General features: G+C 42.8%; 1 protein-coding gene across 1 annotated transcript in view; it reads right to left on the bottom strand.

Moving 5' to 3' along the window:
* Window positions 1–16,057, bottom strand: part of LOC116584765 (serotransferrin-like) — a 56,621-nt gene that overhangs the window by 27,591 nt on the left and 12,973 nt on the right. Inside the window, 9 exon segments of the mRNA XM_032333507.1 lie at window positions 1,260–1,449; window positions 2,626–2,810; window positions 5,865–5,929; window positions 7,239–7,383; window positions 10,161–10,319; window positions 11,901–11,939; window positions 12,535–12,625; window positions 14,220–14,374; window positions 15,607–15,784. Coding sequence (XP_032189398.1) covers window positions 1,260–1,449; window positions 2,626–2,810; window positions 5,865–5,929; window positions 7,239–7,383; window positions 10,161–10,319; window positions 11,901–11,939; window positions 12,535–12,625; window positions 14,220–14,374; window positions 15,607–15,784 — 1,207 coding nt within the window.

Raw genomic sequence — 16,057 nt, 5'->3', positions numbered from 1 at the left:
GAGCCTGGTAGGACTGTCCTCTCTGACCTCCTTAGAGAGGTGAGGAACTAATACAGCAAGCACCTAGAACATGCCAGTTTCCATTGCTAGGGGCTGGAGAAGGAGCAGAGAAGAGCAGAGCCAGACTTTCTACCCTTATGGAGCATATAGGGTAGGTGAATGTAACCTAGGTGTTTACAGCAGTGGCTCTGGGTAAGCACATTTCTTACATCGGAATTATGGGACTCTGGCACAAACTTGCTGAATCAGTATCCCCAGGGCCTGGGAATCAGTATTTTAAGGACCATGGCTCACTTACATGCACACAAAAGTTATAGCACAACCTCCCTCCAACCACATGTTCTTCTCCCACATCTTCCAAATGATTTTCAGTGATTAAATGATGTCCAACATAGTTATAGTGCAAAGGTGTGTTTTATTGTATTGTAATGCTTAGAAAAATTGTGTTCTAGATGAGCAGTAGGTATGGCAACTTTATGGTTATAAAACTTGTCATTGTTAAGCTCACAAGAGTAATGCTGTGTAAAAGAACTTTCTGCGATGATGGAAACTTTCTCTTTGCTCACCTATCTGGAGCTGCGTGTAGCCACTGAACACTTGAATTGTGGCTGGTGTGGCTGAGGTACTAAATTTTTAATTTTGTTTAATTTTAATTAATTTAAATTTAAATTGTCATAGATTATTAGAGGCTACTGTATTTATTGGATGATGCAGCTCTGTATAAAAAGGAGTTTACTGGGGCACCTGGGTGGCTCAGTGGGTTAAGACTCTGCCTTCGACTCAGGTCATGATCTCAGGCTCCTGGGGTCGAGTCCCACATTGGGCTCTCTGCTTGGCAGGGAGCCTGCTTCCTCCTCTCTCTCTCTCTGCCTGCCTCTCTGTCTACTTGTGATCTCTCTCTGTCAAATAAATAAATAAAAATCTTTAAAAAAAAAAAAAAGGAGTTTCTGCAGAGCAGTGGGCATGGGCACATGCAGCTTCTTCCTTGTCTTAGTCATAATATGGAATTTCTTCATGTCTGAGTGGTTCATTACCTTAGTGTCCTGAGCCTGTGTCTGCCTTACCACCTACCCGTACAAGTAGCCTTTCACACATACGGGGATTACCGTGTTCTCTCATCATCTCATCTTGCCCATTTCCATTGCTCATCCCGGGAGGGCCACAACCCATTCCTCCTTATCTACCCACCACCCAGAAATGCTCCCCCCTCCCTCCCCGTGTTTGCATATCAGCTTCCCCCATGCATTCGCCTTACTCACTCGAGGTGGAGCACTGTCTCAGGTTAGCAACAGCCCTGACATACGCTGCTCCTAAGTAACTTTCATATGTGGTGCTTTCTGGAAGTTTGGCCAAACATTTTGTGTCGTCCCTGAACAGAAGGTCCTTGGTTTCCGAGTGGAACAAACAAAACTTGCCTGAGCAGTCATTTCCATTTCCTCCAAACATAGTCTGTCAAATGGATGGAAAATGCATGAGGACCTGTGGCAGCGAGCAGCTGAGAATACAAGGATGGGGCTGAGGGGGATAGAAGCTGGGAACCAGCCCTGGGACGAAAGGGAGGTGTAGAGGATGCCTCAGGGTGTTTCCATATCCTTCACATGGCATCACCCATTTTTGGCCCCAGCTTCATGCTTTCTTGAGGCCCCAGCATCCTCTATGGGGTTCATCCTGGTCTCACCTCCTCTGGGAGGTCCCTCCCACCCACCCAGTCACTCCTTCCCCATTTCATTGGTTATGGCCTCGGGGACGGCTTCCAGGAAATGAGAGAACAGAAACATGTCCCTTCCAAGTAATTACTGTCAAAAAAGATAGTAAATGTGATCCCCTGCCCCCAATGAGAGGTGGTACAGGTAGTTGTTAAATTTCATGTCTGACTGCATCTTTGATCCTATCCTACTTGAGGCTTAACTCTAGATCTTGTAGGATTATAATGAATGAATGTAGGATTATAATGAAATGATGAATATGGAAAGTTTTACATCTAACACCTAAAAAATGTCCATTGAATGCTAATTATTATTATTTACCTTAAGAGGACCCACAAAGATATGCTACCTTAATTTAAAAAAAGAACAACTAATGGCAGGCAGGAAGCTGTTGTTGAGGGGAAAATGATGTTTGTGGGTAGAGGAAGCTTAGAATATTCAAGCAGCCTCCCCCACCCCCACCTCCCTGGCAGAGCTGCCCTGGATTGATTGTTCTCCCCAGAGGGCAAGCTCCCTGAGGACAGGGATCCTGTGTTTTTCTGGCTGTTGGAATGGTTCTTGGACTCTCTAAACAAGAGAAATACAGTCCACCTTTCATGACTTATATCATGGAGGGCTGGCACACGGGATCACTCTCCTTCGTTTTCAAAAAGGACAGAGGTGGAGAAAATTGAGTGTACCACAGAGCAAGGTCAAGGTTGAGCAAGAAAGCAGATGTGTAGACCCAAAACAGGTGGATCACATGGAACCTAATCTCCAGTGACCTGGAGTTATAAGTAGAGCTGAGCCTAAGAAATCCAGCCTCCCTATCTTAGTTTCCAGAAAGAGAATGCTTGAGTATGGGCTGCATTTAGCACTGAACTCCCAAAAATAATACCCACCCAGGAGGAAAGAATGGGAGGCCCTGGCTGGTCCATACCTGCTGCTCAAGTAATGTTTTGCTAACACAAGATGCCTTATCTTTCCGTGAGACCACAGCATGATTTGGGGCCTTGGCTAGGAAACAGTTGTCAGCGTCGCTCACAGGCTTCCTACTGCCATCAGGGCACAGCAGCTGGAAGTCTTTTTCCTTCAGATTCTTAGCCCAATCTTCAGTGTTCCTTCCTGGAGACAGAGAAAGTGGGTCAGTCACAGCTTACAGCTTTGGTCAAGGTGCCCTCACTGAGGGGAGGTGACCAACCCACGGACTAGTGAAGGACCTGGGGCCATTGGCCAGCAGAAGTACACACACTGGGGTCACAGTGATGTGGAGAGGAAGAGACACTCCCATCTACATAGGTCAGATTCAACTCACACTCAACCAGGAATTCCTAGCAACCACCTCTTCCAAACTAACCGCCCCACCTCACCAGGAGAAAGTGAGCTATATATTCTTGGATGATGTTCAAAAACATCTTCATTTCTACTGAATTCCAAAGCATCAGGGCTTATTACTTTACCATATGAAGAATGCGACCCTCTAAGCAGGCTTATAATCTCTGTGCAGTACCATCTGGCATTAGCAAGCAAAAGACCTTTCCCAAAGGCCCTTTTTTAAACCGGACGAGTGTTCTAAATCTGACACACTCATACTGGTTCTAGATGAAAATGTGCACATGCCTCTGTGCATACAGATCCGTACCCTTTTCTTAGCCCCTAGCTTCATGATTTCTGTATTCTCTCTGAAGAAAAGAAAATCGCACCCATTTTCAGGTTTTCAGCTCCTTCCTCCTGAGGCAATTCTCAAATATGTTTTCCCAATTTTTAGTTCTCATCTAAAAGGCAGAATTGCAAATCTTTTTCTTTATTTAATGCTCATTTAATTTTTTATCTGAGCAACTAATATGTGATTTCACTATCATAAAATTATGTATTATATGTAAAATAAAAATACCTCTTTGCCTACTCTCCTCAAATATATACTTACAGTTTTAATAGAAAACTCCAAATTGCCTGTGCCTCTCCCACAAGTAACTTCATACATCTTTGCTCATCTTCTAATATTTCTCCTTCCCTTTCTTACCAGTCCCTCTAACTCAGCTCCTTCCAAATGAAACCCACCATCATTCTCTCCAAACCAATTCTGTTCCACTTCATAATGTAAGAATTTACGCAATACTATGCTGCATGCCTTCTGCAAGCTGCAGTCTTATTGGAGGAGGAAAACAGCTCACATACCAAATATATCTATATATTTTGTGTGTGTGTGTGTATATATATATATATCTGTACCCATATATATGGGTACAGATAACAATATGTATAATATATTATGTGCTCTACAAAATAAAATATATATAATATTTTATATTTTGTGGAGCACATTCTGCATATTGTGTGAGCCAAACCAGCTGGGTGAGAACATATTCATTAGGGAAAGCTGGCTGGAGGAGGCATGGTTTTAGGCATGTAAGGTGTGTTACACATACTGACCCGCTGTACTGACCACCAAGAGACTAATCTAGGCCTGACTGGCTGGGCATATGATAAAGTCCTCAACAGGGACAGAGACTGTGAGAAGAAGAGTGGATTTTGAGAGAACTATGAGGAATTTGGGCTTACAGAGTTTGAGATTGCAGTGCCAGTGAGCTTTGTACATAAAACTGGCCACATGGCAATTAGAGACTCTGGGATGTTACTTAGATGGGAGGTTAGGCCTCTGCTGTATGTTGCCGTCAGGGTGTAAGGCTTTTGGGTAGAGAGGTGAAGCCAAAAGTAGCCCCACTCAGAGGAGTACCCCCAAAAAAATTTTTTCACTCAGGTAGTGTTAAAAAAATTTTAACACTCAGGTAGTAGGAAAAAAGACAGCCTTTCAAGGAAAAAGCAGAAATAATAGGAGAGAAGAAAGAAAAATCAGCCAACACAGTATTCCTTCAAGTAAGCACTTAGCAGCTTCTGTGTGCCATTTAGTATAGTTAGTGTTGGGATATAAGAGGGGAAAAAAGAGCTCAAAAGAGTTTCTGTGGCCACAGTTTTTTACAGAATGAGATGAACCCAATAATGCTAGGACATGGACAGAAGATTCTATTGTGGGATGGATGCCATCTGAGAAGGCTTCTCGGAGGAGTCAGTGCTGAGCTAGTTCACTCTAGGTGAGTTTCTGGGAAGAGCTGAGGTTGGGCACAGGGACATGTGAAAGGAAGTGAGGTAATATCTGCCTGGCCTGTAGCGGGTTCTCTAAGCAGTTAGTGACACAGAGGGGGTAGGTGGAATGCTCATTCTTACCAACTTAAAAAAAAAAAAATTGTTTGGTATTTCAGTGTCACAGCATCTAATATTCACCCACTAGTTTTAGTAATGCTTCTTGCTTGAAACAATTATTACTATATTATTTGCCAAATGATAGTTTTTTAACTTCATGATTATTTCTACATTTATTCTTGTTCTACAATAAGGAAGATCTTTCCCTTCGCCTTCATTTGTTTAATCAGGATAGACTCCTGTATTCCTATGTTCTTCCTACTTAATTCTTACTACCATTATTATTTCTTTTAGTGTTCAAGATGTCCCAGATTTGGCCAGTAGGGGGGCTTTAAATGGCTCCTGTATATTTTGACATATCCCAACATCTTCAGCACAATGATCCAGGCTCACCTTCATTTTTCCTGCCCAGCCATAGAATCAGCTATTTTTCCAAGGGGCCCTGGCTCATCCTATTGGACAATGGTTCTATAAACCAAGATCTTGGTGTTCATTCCCACTGGTGTACTATTGTCTCTACGTGTTTTGGGGGGACCTAGAATTTATTTGGAATATGTATTGGACCCAGAAATATAGGAAATAGTTTAACAGGACCTTTTGGTAATAATTCACCCAATCTGAATATGGACTATGAACACAGTGAGTATTAAATCCATGTTTGTCTAAATTTGCTGATCTTGGTAATCACATTGTAGGTAAGTAAGAGAATGTCCTCATTCTTGGGAAATGTGCTCTGAAGTATTTAGGGGAAAGGCAATGTCTGCACCTATGGGAAGGTTCCTGGAAGAGAATTCCAGAACCTCATGGTCCTCACTATTCTGCTTACCCCAATAAACACCTCTGTCTTTACTGAAAAAACAGATTGAGAATCAGAGCTCTGGAGCCTAACAGAGTCCATAACACATCCACAAAGACATCCTGAGCATAAGTGAGCCCAGCAACCCCAATTTGTGGGGACAGAGGAGCATGTGAATGTACCTTCAGTGTTCTGCATGACTGTCTGGTCTTTCACAAAGGCCACATCTCCCTTCTCCACCAGACACCTGCAGAGTGCCAGACAGGGAGAAAGAAGAGAGCCGGTCAGAGACACATGTGTCATTCAGGAGAGTCAGCTTGTAGACCCAGGGCTAACCATCCGATTTCAGCAGTTGTGACTCTCATTCTATCACTAATCTTACATATCACTCATGTAAGTAATACAGACAAGAAAAACCTCCAGTTTGCTTTGTGGTCATGCAATCTCAGTTCCCACACACTGAATGCTAACTTTTGGCACAGTAGAGTTACAGCATTTCCCTGTCATCAGATAGAGGTATTAGAGGGGCAGTATTCCATTAAGGTGATTACCTACTCACATTCTACTTTGTAAAAATTGGAAACTTGTGGACTGTGAATTGCATTTGCACAAACTCACAAGGTGGCTCTAACTGGAGAATTAGGATAACCTTTGTTTTCTCCTTCACAACCGAGAAGCTCAATTACAATACCACTATCATTGTGCCGTAGATGGACTCCTGAATTACTAACACAAGTCTGGATCAGAAAAGACAATTAAAAAGTAATAAGGTCGGGGCGCCTGGGGTGGCTCAGCAGGTTAAGTGTCTGCCTTTGGTTCAGGTCATGATCCCAGGGTCCTGGGATCAAGCCACATATTGGGGAGCCTGCTTCTCCCTCTCTCTGCAGCTCCCTCTGTTTGTTCGTTCTCTCTCTCTCTGTCAAATAAATAAATGAAATCTTTAAAAAAAAAAAAAGGTAATAAGGTCATAAGGTGCACAGGTGCCTTTATAAAAGTAATAAACACCCCATGAAATAGAATTGTATTTGGAAATGTAGAAATCATGTTCTTTACTTTTGTACATTCCCAGGTGAGTATGGCTGGCTCTAGGTTCCCCAAAAGTGCATGGAAGAGCATGAACCAGAACCCTGACTCCTGTATTCAACTATGGCAGGGTTTCCTCACCATGGCAATAGTAACATTTTGAGCCATGCAATTCTTTATTGTAGGGTGCTGTCCTATGCTTGTAAGATGTTTAGCAGCCTCTACCAATTAGATACCAATAGCACCCAACCCCATTTGATAATCAAAAACATCTCTAGACACTGCCAAAATTCCCCCAAAGGGGAAATCGTTGCCTGTTGAGAATCTCTGATCTGCACTGTTCTGCCAGTCTGGAGAGTGTCTTGTAGGGGCTTGGATGCTCCTTCACACAGGCTTCTACAGATGATTGCTAACTGTGGCACCCTAACACATGTAAGACTAACAGGCCAGGAATGAAAGACTCTCACCTTAGTCCCTAAAAAGAAATCTTGTCAGGGCTGTGTTTCTATTTGGGTCAGGGTTAAAATACTCACCTGAAAGCCCCTGTGTAGCCATAGTATCTCTCATGGTTATTGGGAAGACACTCCTTTCCTGGACTACTTGCCGAGCCAATACACAGAGCACAAAGACTGGAATTTTGCATAGATCCAGGGGCACAGCCTTCCTGGAAAAATTTATCTGTACAGAAGGACAAGAGGAGGTCAGCTTCTCCTGAGTCAATATGAATAGCCTTCATCTAATACATAACAGGTGTGTATGGCCCAGGATACTTGGAACATATTCAGTGACCTGCCACTAACTCAGGACCTGCCAGGCTGTAGGCTTTAAAAGGAAACTTAATTGAGGCTGAGAATAGAAGTTAATAGACCATTATAATTCAGGTAGAGAGGATTCCATGGGCACCCTATATGTTTCACCACTTATCTAAAGAAAGAAGAGAGGGAAATTACGTAAAAATTGACTTAAAAGGGATAAAATTGCAAGTCTCATTCTGCAAGCTTGTGCTACTTATTTCCAGAAGTCTCCTTCCCTTGCCTTTTTTTTTTTTAAGTTTTATTTATTTGAAATAGAGCGAGAGAGAAAGAGAGCACATGCAGGGCTGAGGGGCAGAGAGAGAGGGAGAAGCAGGCTCCCTACCAAGCAGGCTCTATCCCAGGACCCTGGAATCATGACCTGAGCCGAAGGCAGACACTTAACCAACTGAGCCACACAGGCATCCCTCCCTTGTTATTTTTTAGAAGAAATTTTGCTAGAACTTTAAACTCTGAACTCAGTTAAAGGCTAGGGGATTTTACTCACAGCTTAGTTGCTCTCCCATGGCTGTGAAATTGCCAGGAAGCTCAGACAAGCAGAGATAGTGCTGTTGCTGGTGGGGATCCAGAGATTTCTGGATATCACCCCCACCGCAGTTTGCTTCCTCTCATGTCAGAGAACACTCCAGGGCAGAAATCTGGTCTCATCTCCAAGTCCTCACACACAGGACTTGTCTGATTCATAACTGTCTTTAGAGACTTCTTCTTTTAAAGCAGTTATACATATTTGGAAGTGGTAAGGAGGAAGCTGATGTAAATAAACATTAGAAAACATTTGTCTGGAGTACCTGGGTGGCTCAGTCGGTTAAGCATCTGTCTTTGGCTCAGGTCATGATCCCGGAGTCCTGGGATCAAGGCCCACATCAGGCTCCCTGCTCAACAGGAAGCCTGCTTGTCCCTCTGCCCCTCCCGCAGCTCATTCATGCCATGTTTCTCTCTCCCTCTCTCTCTCTCTCTCGCTTACTCTCAAATAAATAAATAAAATCTTAAAAAAAAAAAAAGAAAGCAAGCATTTGTCTGTGGATAACTTACATGTAGACTTTTCATACCTGAGGATATTCAGAGGACATAAAATTAACTGATTTCTCATCCCTTTCAAGCGGTCTAGATGTTGGACATTCCCTCAGTGAGACTGCCAAGACCTTAAAGAGATCGACACACTCACATTTCTAGCTCATAGGCTTAAAAGCCTGTGGGAGGGATTTTCCACCCAACAGCCATTTGGATCCCCTGTTCCTTAGGAACAAAGACTTAGTTGTTTTATTCTTTTAATTTTTTCTCCATTATTTTTTATTGAGACATAACTGACATACAACATTACATTAGTTTCAGGTGTTCAACGTGATTTGATGTTGCAATATATTGCAAAATGGTCCCCACAATAGGTCTAGTTAACATCAATCACCATACATCATTATAAAATTTTTTTCTTGTGATGAGAACTTTTAAGGTCTACTTTCTTAGCAACTTTGAAATATGCAATACGGTATTATTAACTATAATCTCCATGCTGTACATTACATTCCCAGGAGTTATTTAGTTTATAACTGGAAGTTCATACCTTTTGCCCCTTCACCTATTTTGCCTGCTCCACCATCCCCCACCTTTGGCAAGTGTCAGTCTGTTCTCTGTATCTTTGAGCTTGGGATTTTTTTAGATTCCACATGTAAGTAAGATTATACAATATTTGTCTTTCTCTGCCTGATATATTTCACTTAGCATAATAACCTCAAGATCCATCCATGTTATCACAAATGGCAAGATTTCTTCTCTTTTTATGGCTGAATAGAAGTTTATTTTGTTTTATATGTATATAATGTGTATTATATATATACATGTATATGTATATGACATTTTCTTTATGCATTCATTCATCAATGGATGGACACTTCAGCTATTTCCATATCTTGGCTCTAGTAAATACTGCTGCAATGAACACAGGGATGCATATGTCTTTTTCAATTAATGCTTTCATTTCCTTTGGATGAATACCCAGAAGTGAAATTGCTGAATCATATGGTCATTCTATTTTTGATTTTTAAATAAAGGTCAAAATAGGTGTGGCAGAGACATGCCCAATAAAAGATGACATTCCTGAACCTCTTTGACAACCCAGTATGACTATGAGTCTAAGTTCTGAGCAATGAAAATTTCCTTGAAGTAACTGATTTTTATTTCCTGGATGTCTTCTTTAACACAATAACCACAGATGACATATACTTCAAGTTGTCCTTATTCCTTGCTCCTGGAGGCTGCCTGAATAACAGACGTGAATGTCAACCATGGTTGACCTTGAAAACAGAAGCTGCAGGCTCCGAATGGTGGCTCAGAAAGAGATAAGGAGTCTAGGCTTCTAATGACCATATCAATCTTGGACTGCTCAGCTGGTCCTTTTCATGAGAGATGAAAGTAAACATATATCTACTGAAGCCATATATGCAGCCAAAAAGAACCATTCTGATTCAACCCTACCATTCTGATTCAACCCTATCATCTCTTTTAGATATCTCCTTGAGGTTCACTTTGACCAAAATTTACTGCTAAAGAACCAGGGACACAGCATTTTATTCCATACTACTCTTTTCCCAGAACACCTCTTTCCAGCCTGGCCCTGATCACAGCATCCTCCCAGGATTCACTTACCAAATTCACAGTGGTTGATCCTGCTGTAGAGCAGGCCCATGGGGATGTTCCAGCCTGCGGTTCTTTCTACTGCGGTATGGCAGGACTTCTTGCCTTGCAGATTGTTCCAGGTGAGGCTCTCATCTGCTGATGCCTTAACTACAGCCACAGCCTTATACCCTACAAGAAAGACACCAAAAAAGAAAGTATTAACATCCCTAGGCCCTCCAGAGAATGTCTGCAATCAAAGCCTGCCATCTGCCTGTGAAAGCAAAATTATTCTAAATCATTCCTTCTGTTTTGGAAAGGGTCTTTCCCAAAACTGAGATGAAGTACCAGTCACTCTGTCAGATGGAGATTATTCTGAACATTAAAAACAAAATAGTAAGAAAACCTCATCATCAAAGGAATGGCTCATCATCAAAGGAATATAACACTTCCCTAAATGCATAAAACTATGAAAGTTATAAACTAGCAACTCACCCTTCACTGTGGAATATCAGAGGAGTGGATCCTGAGAAGCACGTGACTCCCAACATTTTATACAATAACAATTAGGGAAGAGTAGTAAGTGACCAATAAACTACAGGGAATATTCTGGCCAGGTATTTTGGGATATGGAGAATACGGTTTGCACCAAAATAAATATATGAAGTAGAAATTCAAAATCAAGACAGCTGATGGGGCGCCTGGGTGGCTCAGTGGGTTAAGCCGCTGCCTTCGGCTCAGGTCATGATCTCAGGGTCCTGGGATCGAGTCCCACATCGGGCTTTCTGCTCAGCAGGGGGCCTGCTTCCCTTCCTCTCTCTCTGTGATTTCTTCCCTTCCTCTCTCCTACTGTGATCTCTCTCTGTCAAATAAATAAATAAAATATTAAAAAAAAAAGACAGCTGCCATCTTTAGCAGAAAATACTTGTTGCTCCTTAACTGCAAATAGAAGATCAACCCATGATTTCAACTTTTTAAATGAGCTAATTCAGTCAACTATTTACAGCAGCAAACAAGAGAAGCCTTATCAAGACTTATCAAGAACAAGTCTTCCTATTTTTGGCCAAAGAGCCTGGGTCCTAGAATGATGGGGAAAGGCTAAGAGGTTGTACTAGGGGAAGTCACAAGGACAGACTTGCACACTAATGGCTGGGAAATGACCAGAGAGGTCTGAGCATTGGGGCTGTGGGACCCAGTGATCACCTTGGCAAGATTTCCTGTCTTGCTCCTGCCCCATCTTTCCAGATCCACCCCCTCCCCCAGAGCACCAGCTGAGAGCCAGATTGGCCTGGGTTCCTGGGCCCAGCCCTGGCTGGGAGGCTCAGTAATTTCATGCTCCTAGACATCTGCCTGTGTGAGCCTCTCTGCTCAGCCCTGCCAGGCACATATAAGCAAGACTCCCTGGCTGGTATAACTCTCATCTAAAACTGTGCAGGCCTTATGTAATGTGAAGGAGTTGGGAGTGCTGGGGAGGGTGTGAACTTGCTTGCAGGATGTAGGAACCCTGACAACTTGTAACCTCTGTGAGCTGTTGGTTCTCTTAGACATCCTTAAAGGATGACGGTACCCACTTACAGAATTAAATGAGAAATCCTGTGTGTAAGGCATGGCAAGTGTAAAAGAGTAACCAACATTATCAGTTATCATCTTTCTGTGGTTCTTTTGCATTCTAAAAATTAGTCTCTTCCATTACCTTACCTACATTTGATTTGAATTTAAACATACCAAAAAGCAATACAAATTAAACTCATGAGGTTACCAACCCCAACTCACCTTCCTCTACTGTGCTGCTACATTGAGGGCCTTGAGTTTCTGGAGGAAAAAATGAAGAAGTCATTAAGCATATATTCTTTGGAAGTCATGCCATTCCCATGTGCAGCTCAGAATAAAAAGAACCAGGAAGACAATCTACATTTCACCAATTCCCAAACAGTCCAGGCTGTCTGGATTATACAAATTCACTTTTGCTTACTGGCCTCTGGAATTTAGCCCAAAATTGTAAATTTCAAGTTTCTTGCTCTGTTTGACCTGTAGCCACAGTGGTGCCTGCCAACTATACTTGAATCCCTATACCACGGCAACAGAAGTGTGAATTTGGGAAGCAGGAGGACCTGCCAGGAATCCCAGCTGAGAATCCCAGCTGTCCTTTGCAGAGGTCCCCTGTAGCTGGAACTTCCCAGTGCAAAGATTCCAATCCCCCTGGTGGAAGGTGTGATGGAAGACTCTATCCTTCAAGATGAGTATGGGGATTAGAGATGAGAGAGCCCAGAGTCTAGGAAGTAGGAGGTGCTCAGTAAGCAAAAGCTTTCTGGCCAATGTGGTATAAATCAGGCTATGATTTTCCCATTTCCTCTCTCCCTGGTGTGGAGGAAATAAAACACAGAGAGGCACGCCCCCTCCCACTTACTGTAGTTCTCTGCCAGGACAGGCACCAGACCGCACTGGCCCGCTATGTAGATGAAGCCCCCATCCAAGCTCATGGCATCAGCCTCTCCTTTCTGCAGAAACACAGCACATTACAGCAGGTGAAAAGAGGCCATCTCCTGTCCTATCCATTCTTCCAACCATTTCCTTAAGGCAGCCTTCCCAGCATAGGCCATGAAGGCCCCAGGAGAGAGCAGTGCTCTGCCAGACCCCCAAGGGTCTATCACCAGGAATACCCAGCAGAGAAAATAAAATGTACTCTCATTTTCACCCGAACCATGATGAACTAAGGATTATTTTGGAGTACCTTGCTTAGTTTCTTCAGGAGCAAAGACCCAGTTAGTCCTCCTGTTCTCTCATAAGATGCACTGTCCCAGAGATATTTCCACAACAACTTTCTGACACCAAGAGTTCTTATTTGTAAGACAGATGAGTGGAGTCAGGGACAGGAGGCTACGTCTGTGGCATAGAGCACCTTCTGATGGGGGCTTGAGTCCCGAATCAGGCCATGTGGATGAGTGCTCTTTCAGTGCTTGGTGTAGACAAAGTGTTAATGAGTAAGATATTCTCAAATGATCTATTTTTCAGGTTTATAAGCCCTGTATTATAGAGATGCTTAAATTCCACAAGATTACCAAGCTTTCCATTGGGCCTAGAAATCTACTTTCTAGGAATACACCGTAAAGGAGTAATCAAATATGTGGGAAACTATTTGGATTAAAAGTACAAGTGCAAGTGTGATTCATACAATGTAAAACATGCACGTATAATTGATAACAGAAAAAAAAACAAACAGAAACAGACTAAATGATGTTATAGATAATGTGGATAAATGGCTAAATGGATTGCATCACATCCACGCTCTGAAAGAGATTACATTAAAAGATAATGTTTTGGGGGTGCCTGGCTGGCTCAGTTGGTTCAGTGTCTGCCTTCTGCTCAGACTCTGGGATCAAGTCCCACATCAGGCTCCCTCCTCGTCTGCTTCTCCCTCTTCATTTCCCTCTGCCCCTCCCCCCCAAGCATACTTGCTCTCTCACTTGCTCTCTCCCAAATAAATTTAAAAAAAAAAAATAAAAGATCCTAATTTAGAAAAATTATTTGTGACATAAGAAAAGCTAACTAGATATCAGGTGCAAATATATAGTAAATTGTGCATCTGATATGATCCCATTTTACAGGGTTTTCTCTGAGTTAGAAGATTACAAGTACTTCTCATTTTCTTTTTGTATCATTCAGGATTTTCAAAACTCTAAAAGCAAACATGGAATGCTCAAGATCATGGAATGATCTTGTGATCACCTAGCATCTTATGAACGCAAAGCTAAACTTCTACCTGCTTGTACAATCAGCAGCCCTGTCAAACCTGTCATGGCACACCATGGGTCTCAGGCACACTCACACCATGGTCCAATCTCCCATAAGTGGACAAAGCTCAGAGTGCCCTCCACCCTGTGCTGACACCGGGAGGAAACAGAGACCTAAAGAGCCCTTCAGATCCATAAGTTCAAAAGTACTGAAGTTTCCATAGGGCTGGGCTCCCACATGAGGGCAGGGTTCCTTGGGAACCCGGGTTTTTATATCTTTTTCAAGAACACTCCCTCAGCCTTAGGGACAGGCAGGCAGCAGGGGCAGAAATACTGCTCTACGAAGGCAGGAGTGACATACCGCGATCTTGGCAATACAGTCTTCAGTGGACTCTGCTGTTTCACACTCTATTTTCCCTTCACTGTTTATACTCCACTCATCACACTTGACCCTCTCATGGTGACCTATGGCACACCATTTCACTTTCTTGCATTCATCCCTTGGGGTATCCGGGCCTAGGACATAAGAAAAAGAGCCAGATTTCAGATGAAGCCCCAGAAGTTCCTGCTGGTTATGAATGCTGCTAACTGTCTTTATGAAAATGCTGGGATTTGCCAGCAATATACAAACAGGTCCCATTCCAAGAATTCATCATCTTAGAAAACAAAGGCAGTAACAATCTCTTTGTTGGCTTCTTACCATTTAGATATGGCTTACAATAATCTCTTCCTAGATGCCAACTTTCCTCCCAACCCCTCTATCCCTTCAGGCTGTTTTGGGTTTTTTTTTTCTTCTTCTTCTTCTTATTTTTGAAATAGCACTTAACCATCTGGGTTGTTCTTACTTATATGTTCATTATTTTTTGTCTTCTTCTTGTGGAGAACATAAACTCAGCCAGGGCAAGGGCTTATGGCATACTCATTGTTCAAAGGCAATGCCTGGCTTGTGTTCACTGCAATTAATGTCTGCTGAGTAAATGGCCATCTATTGACTGACAGGCTCAGTTCAAGTCACTGCCTTAAGGAAGCCTTACCGCAGCTCTAGGAGCTATTTTTCTTTGTTTTCATGGTCTCATCACACCATGATATTTTGTTTTATTGTGTTTGCTTTCCCTTCTTCTGAGCAAATCTCTCATTTTTAATCAGTCATTCAATAGAGTGACTCTTCATAGAATGTTTGTCTTCTCTGCTGGTGAGAAAGTTCCATGAGAGCAGAATCTAATATATGTTTGTCTCACCATTGCATGCCCAGCACCTAGCACAGTCTATGGCTACATGATCAGTAAGTGTCTGTTGAATGAATGAATATAATCAAGCAAACATCCAATGACCCAGGGAAATTCGGGAGCAGGATCAAGCCGTCTAGAGTGCCAGCTTTGCGCACATTGGTCATCATACTGGCAGCAGGTGTGCAAGTCCATAGCAGTTATATCCTATTTCACTTACTTTGTGCCAGGCTACTTACCTCCACAAAGAGGGTAGGGCTTCCCTGATTTACACAAGGAAAATAACGCTAGTATCAACCCAAGTCATTTTAAGCATGAATTTCCTTCAGTGACTTCTGGTGATGTCCAGGCCCATCTCATGATGACTGACACCATTTAGCATCAGTCTGACACTAGGCAGCAAGGCAGGGCAAATAAATGTCAGGGTGCGCTTTCAGTACCTGGAAAGCATCTATTGCTGGTCCTTGCCCCCACCAGGTTTCCAGGCTCCAAAATGTCACATGATTCTTTCCCAGTACTTACGCACATCTTCCCTTAGATTCCGAAGAGCAGTGACATAGTCATAACCCAGGTACAGCCAGGTGTCCATCTTAGAGGGAATCCTCAAAAACCCTTGGGCAGAGTCCTTAAACAGCAGGTCCTTCCCCAAAGGTGAGCCAAAGAGCTGGAAGGCTTTAGATTTGTCTTTGCCATAATGTTCCTGTGTATAGTAAAACACAACAGTGATTGGCTACAGCAGCAAGAAAGGCTGTGAAAGGGGAATAAGGAAACAAAACCCCAGAGAATGAAATTAAAACCATGAAGTTGTCAAGATTCCAGGAGAAAGGGCAGTCATTCCTCCTTTTCCACCCAGCACCATCCCCATTCCCAGCCTTCTTGCAGTCATGCAGCAACCTGTTTCACAGAATATGTTTCTGTGCCTGTCTCCTTGGTTGGGCTGACCACTCACTGAGTCTAAGAAATGCAGTCTCCT

Source organism: Mustela erminea, chromosome 1, assembly GCF_009829155.1.
Source record: "Mustela erminea isolate mMusErm1 chromosome 1, mMusErm1.Pri, whole genome shotgun sequence".
NCBI lineage: Eukaryota > Metazoa > Chordata > Mammalia > Carnivora > Mustelidae > Mustela > Mustela erminea.
This window is presented reverse-complemented; position numbering and strand designations above follow the sequence as displayed.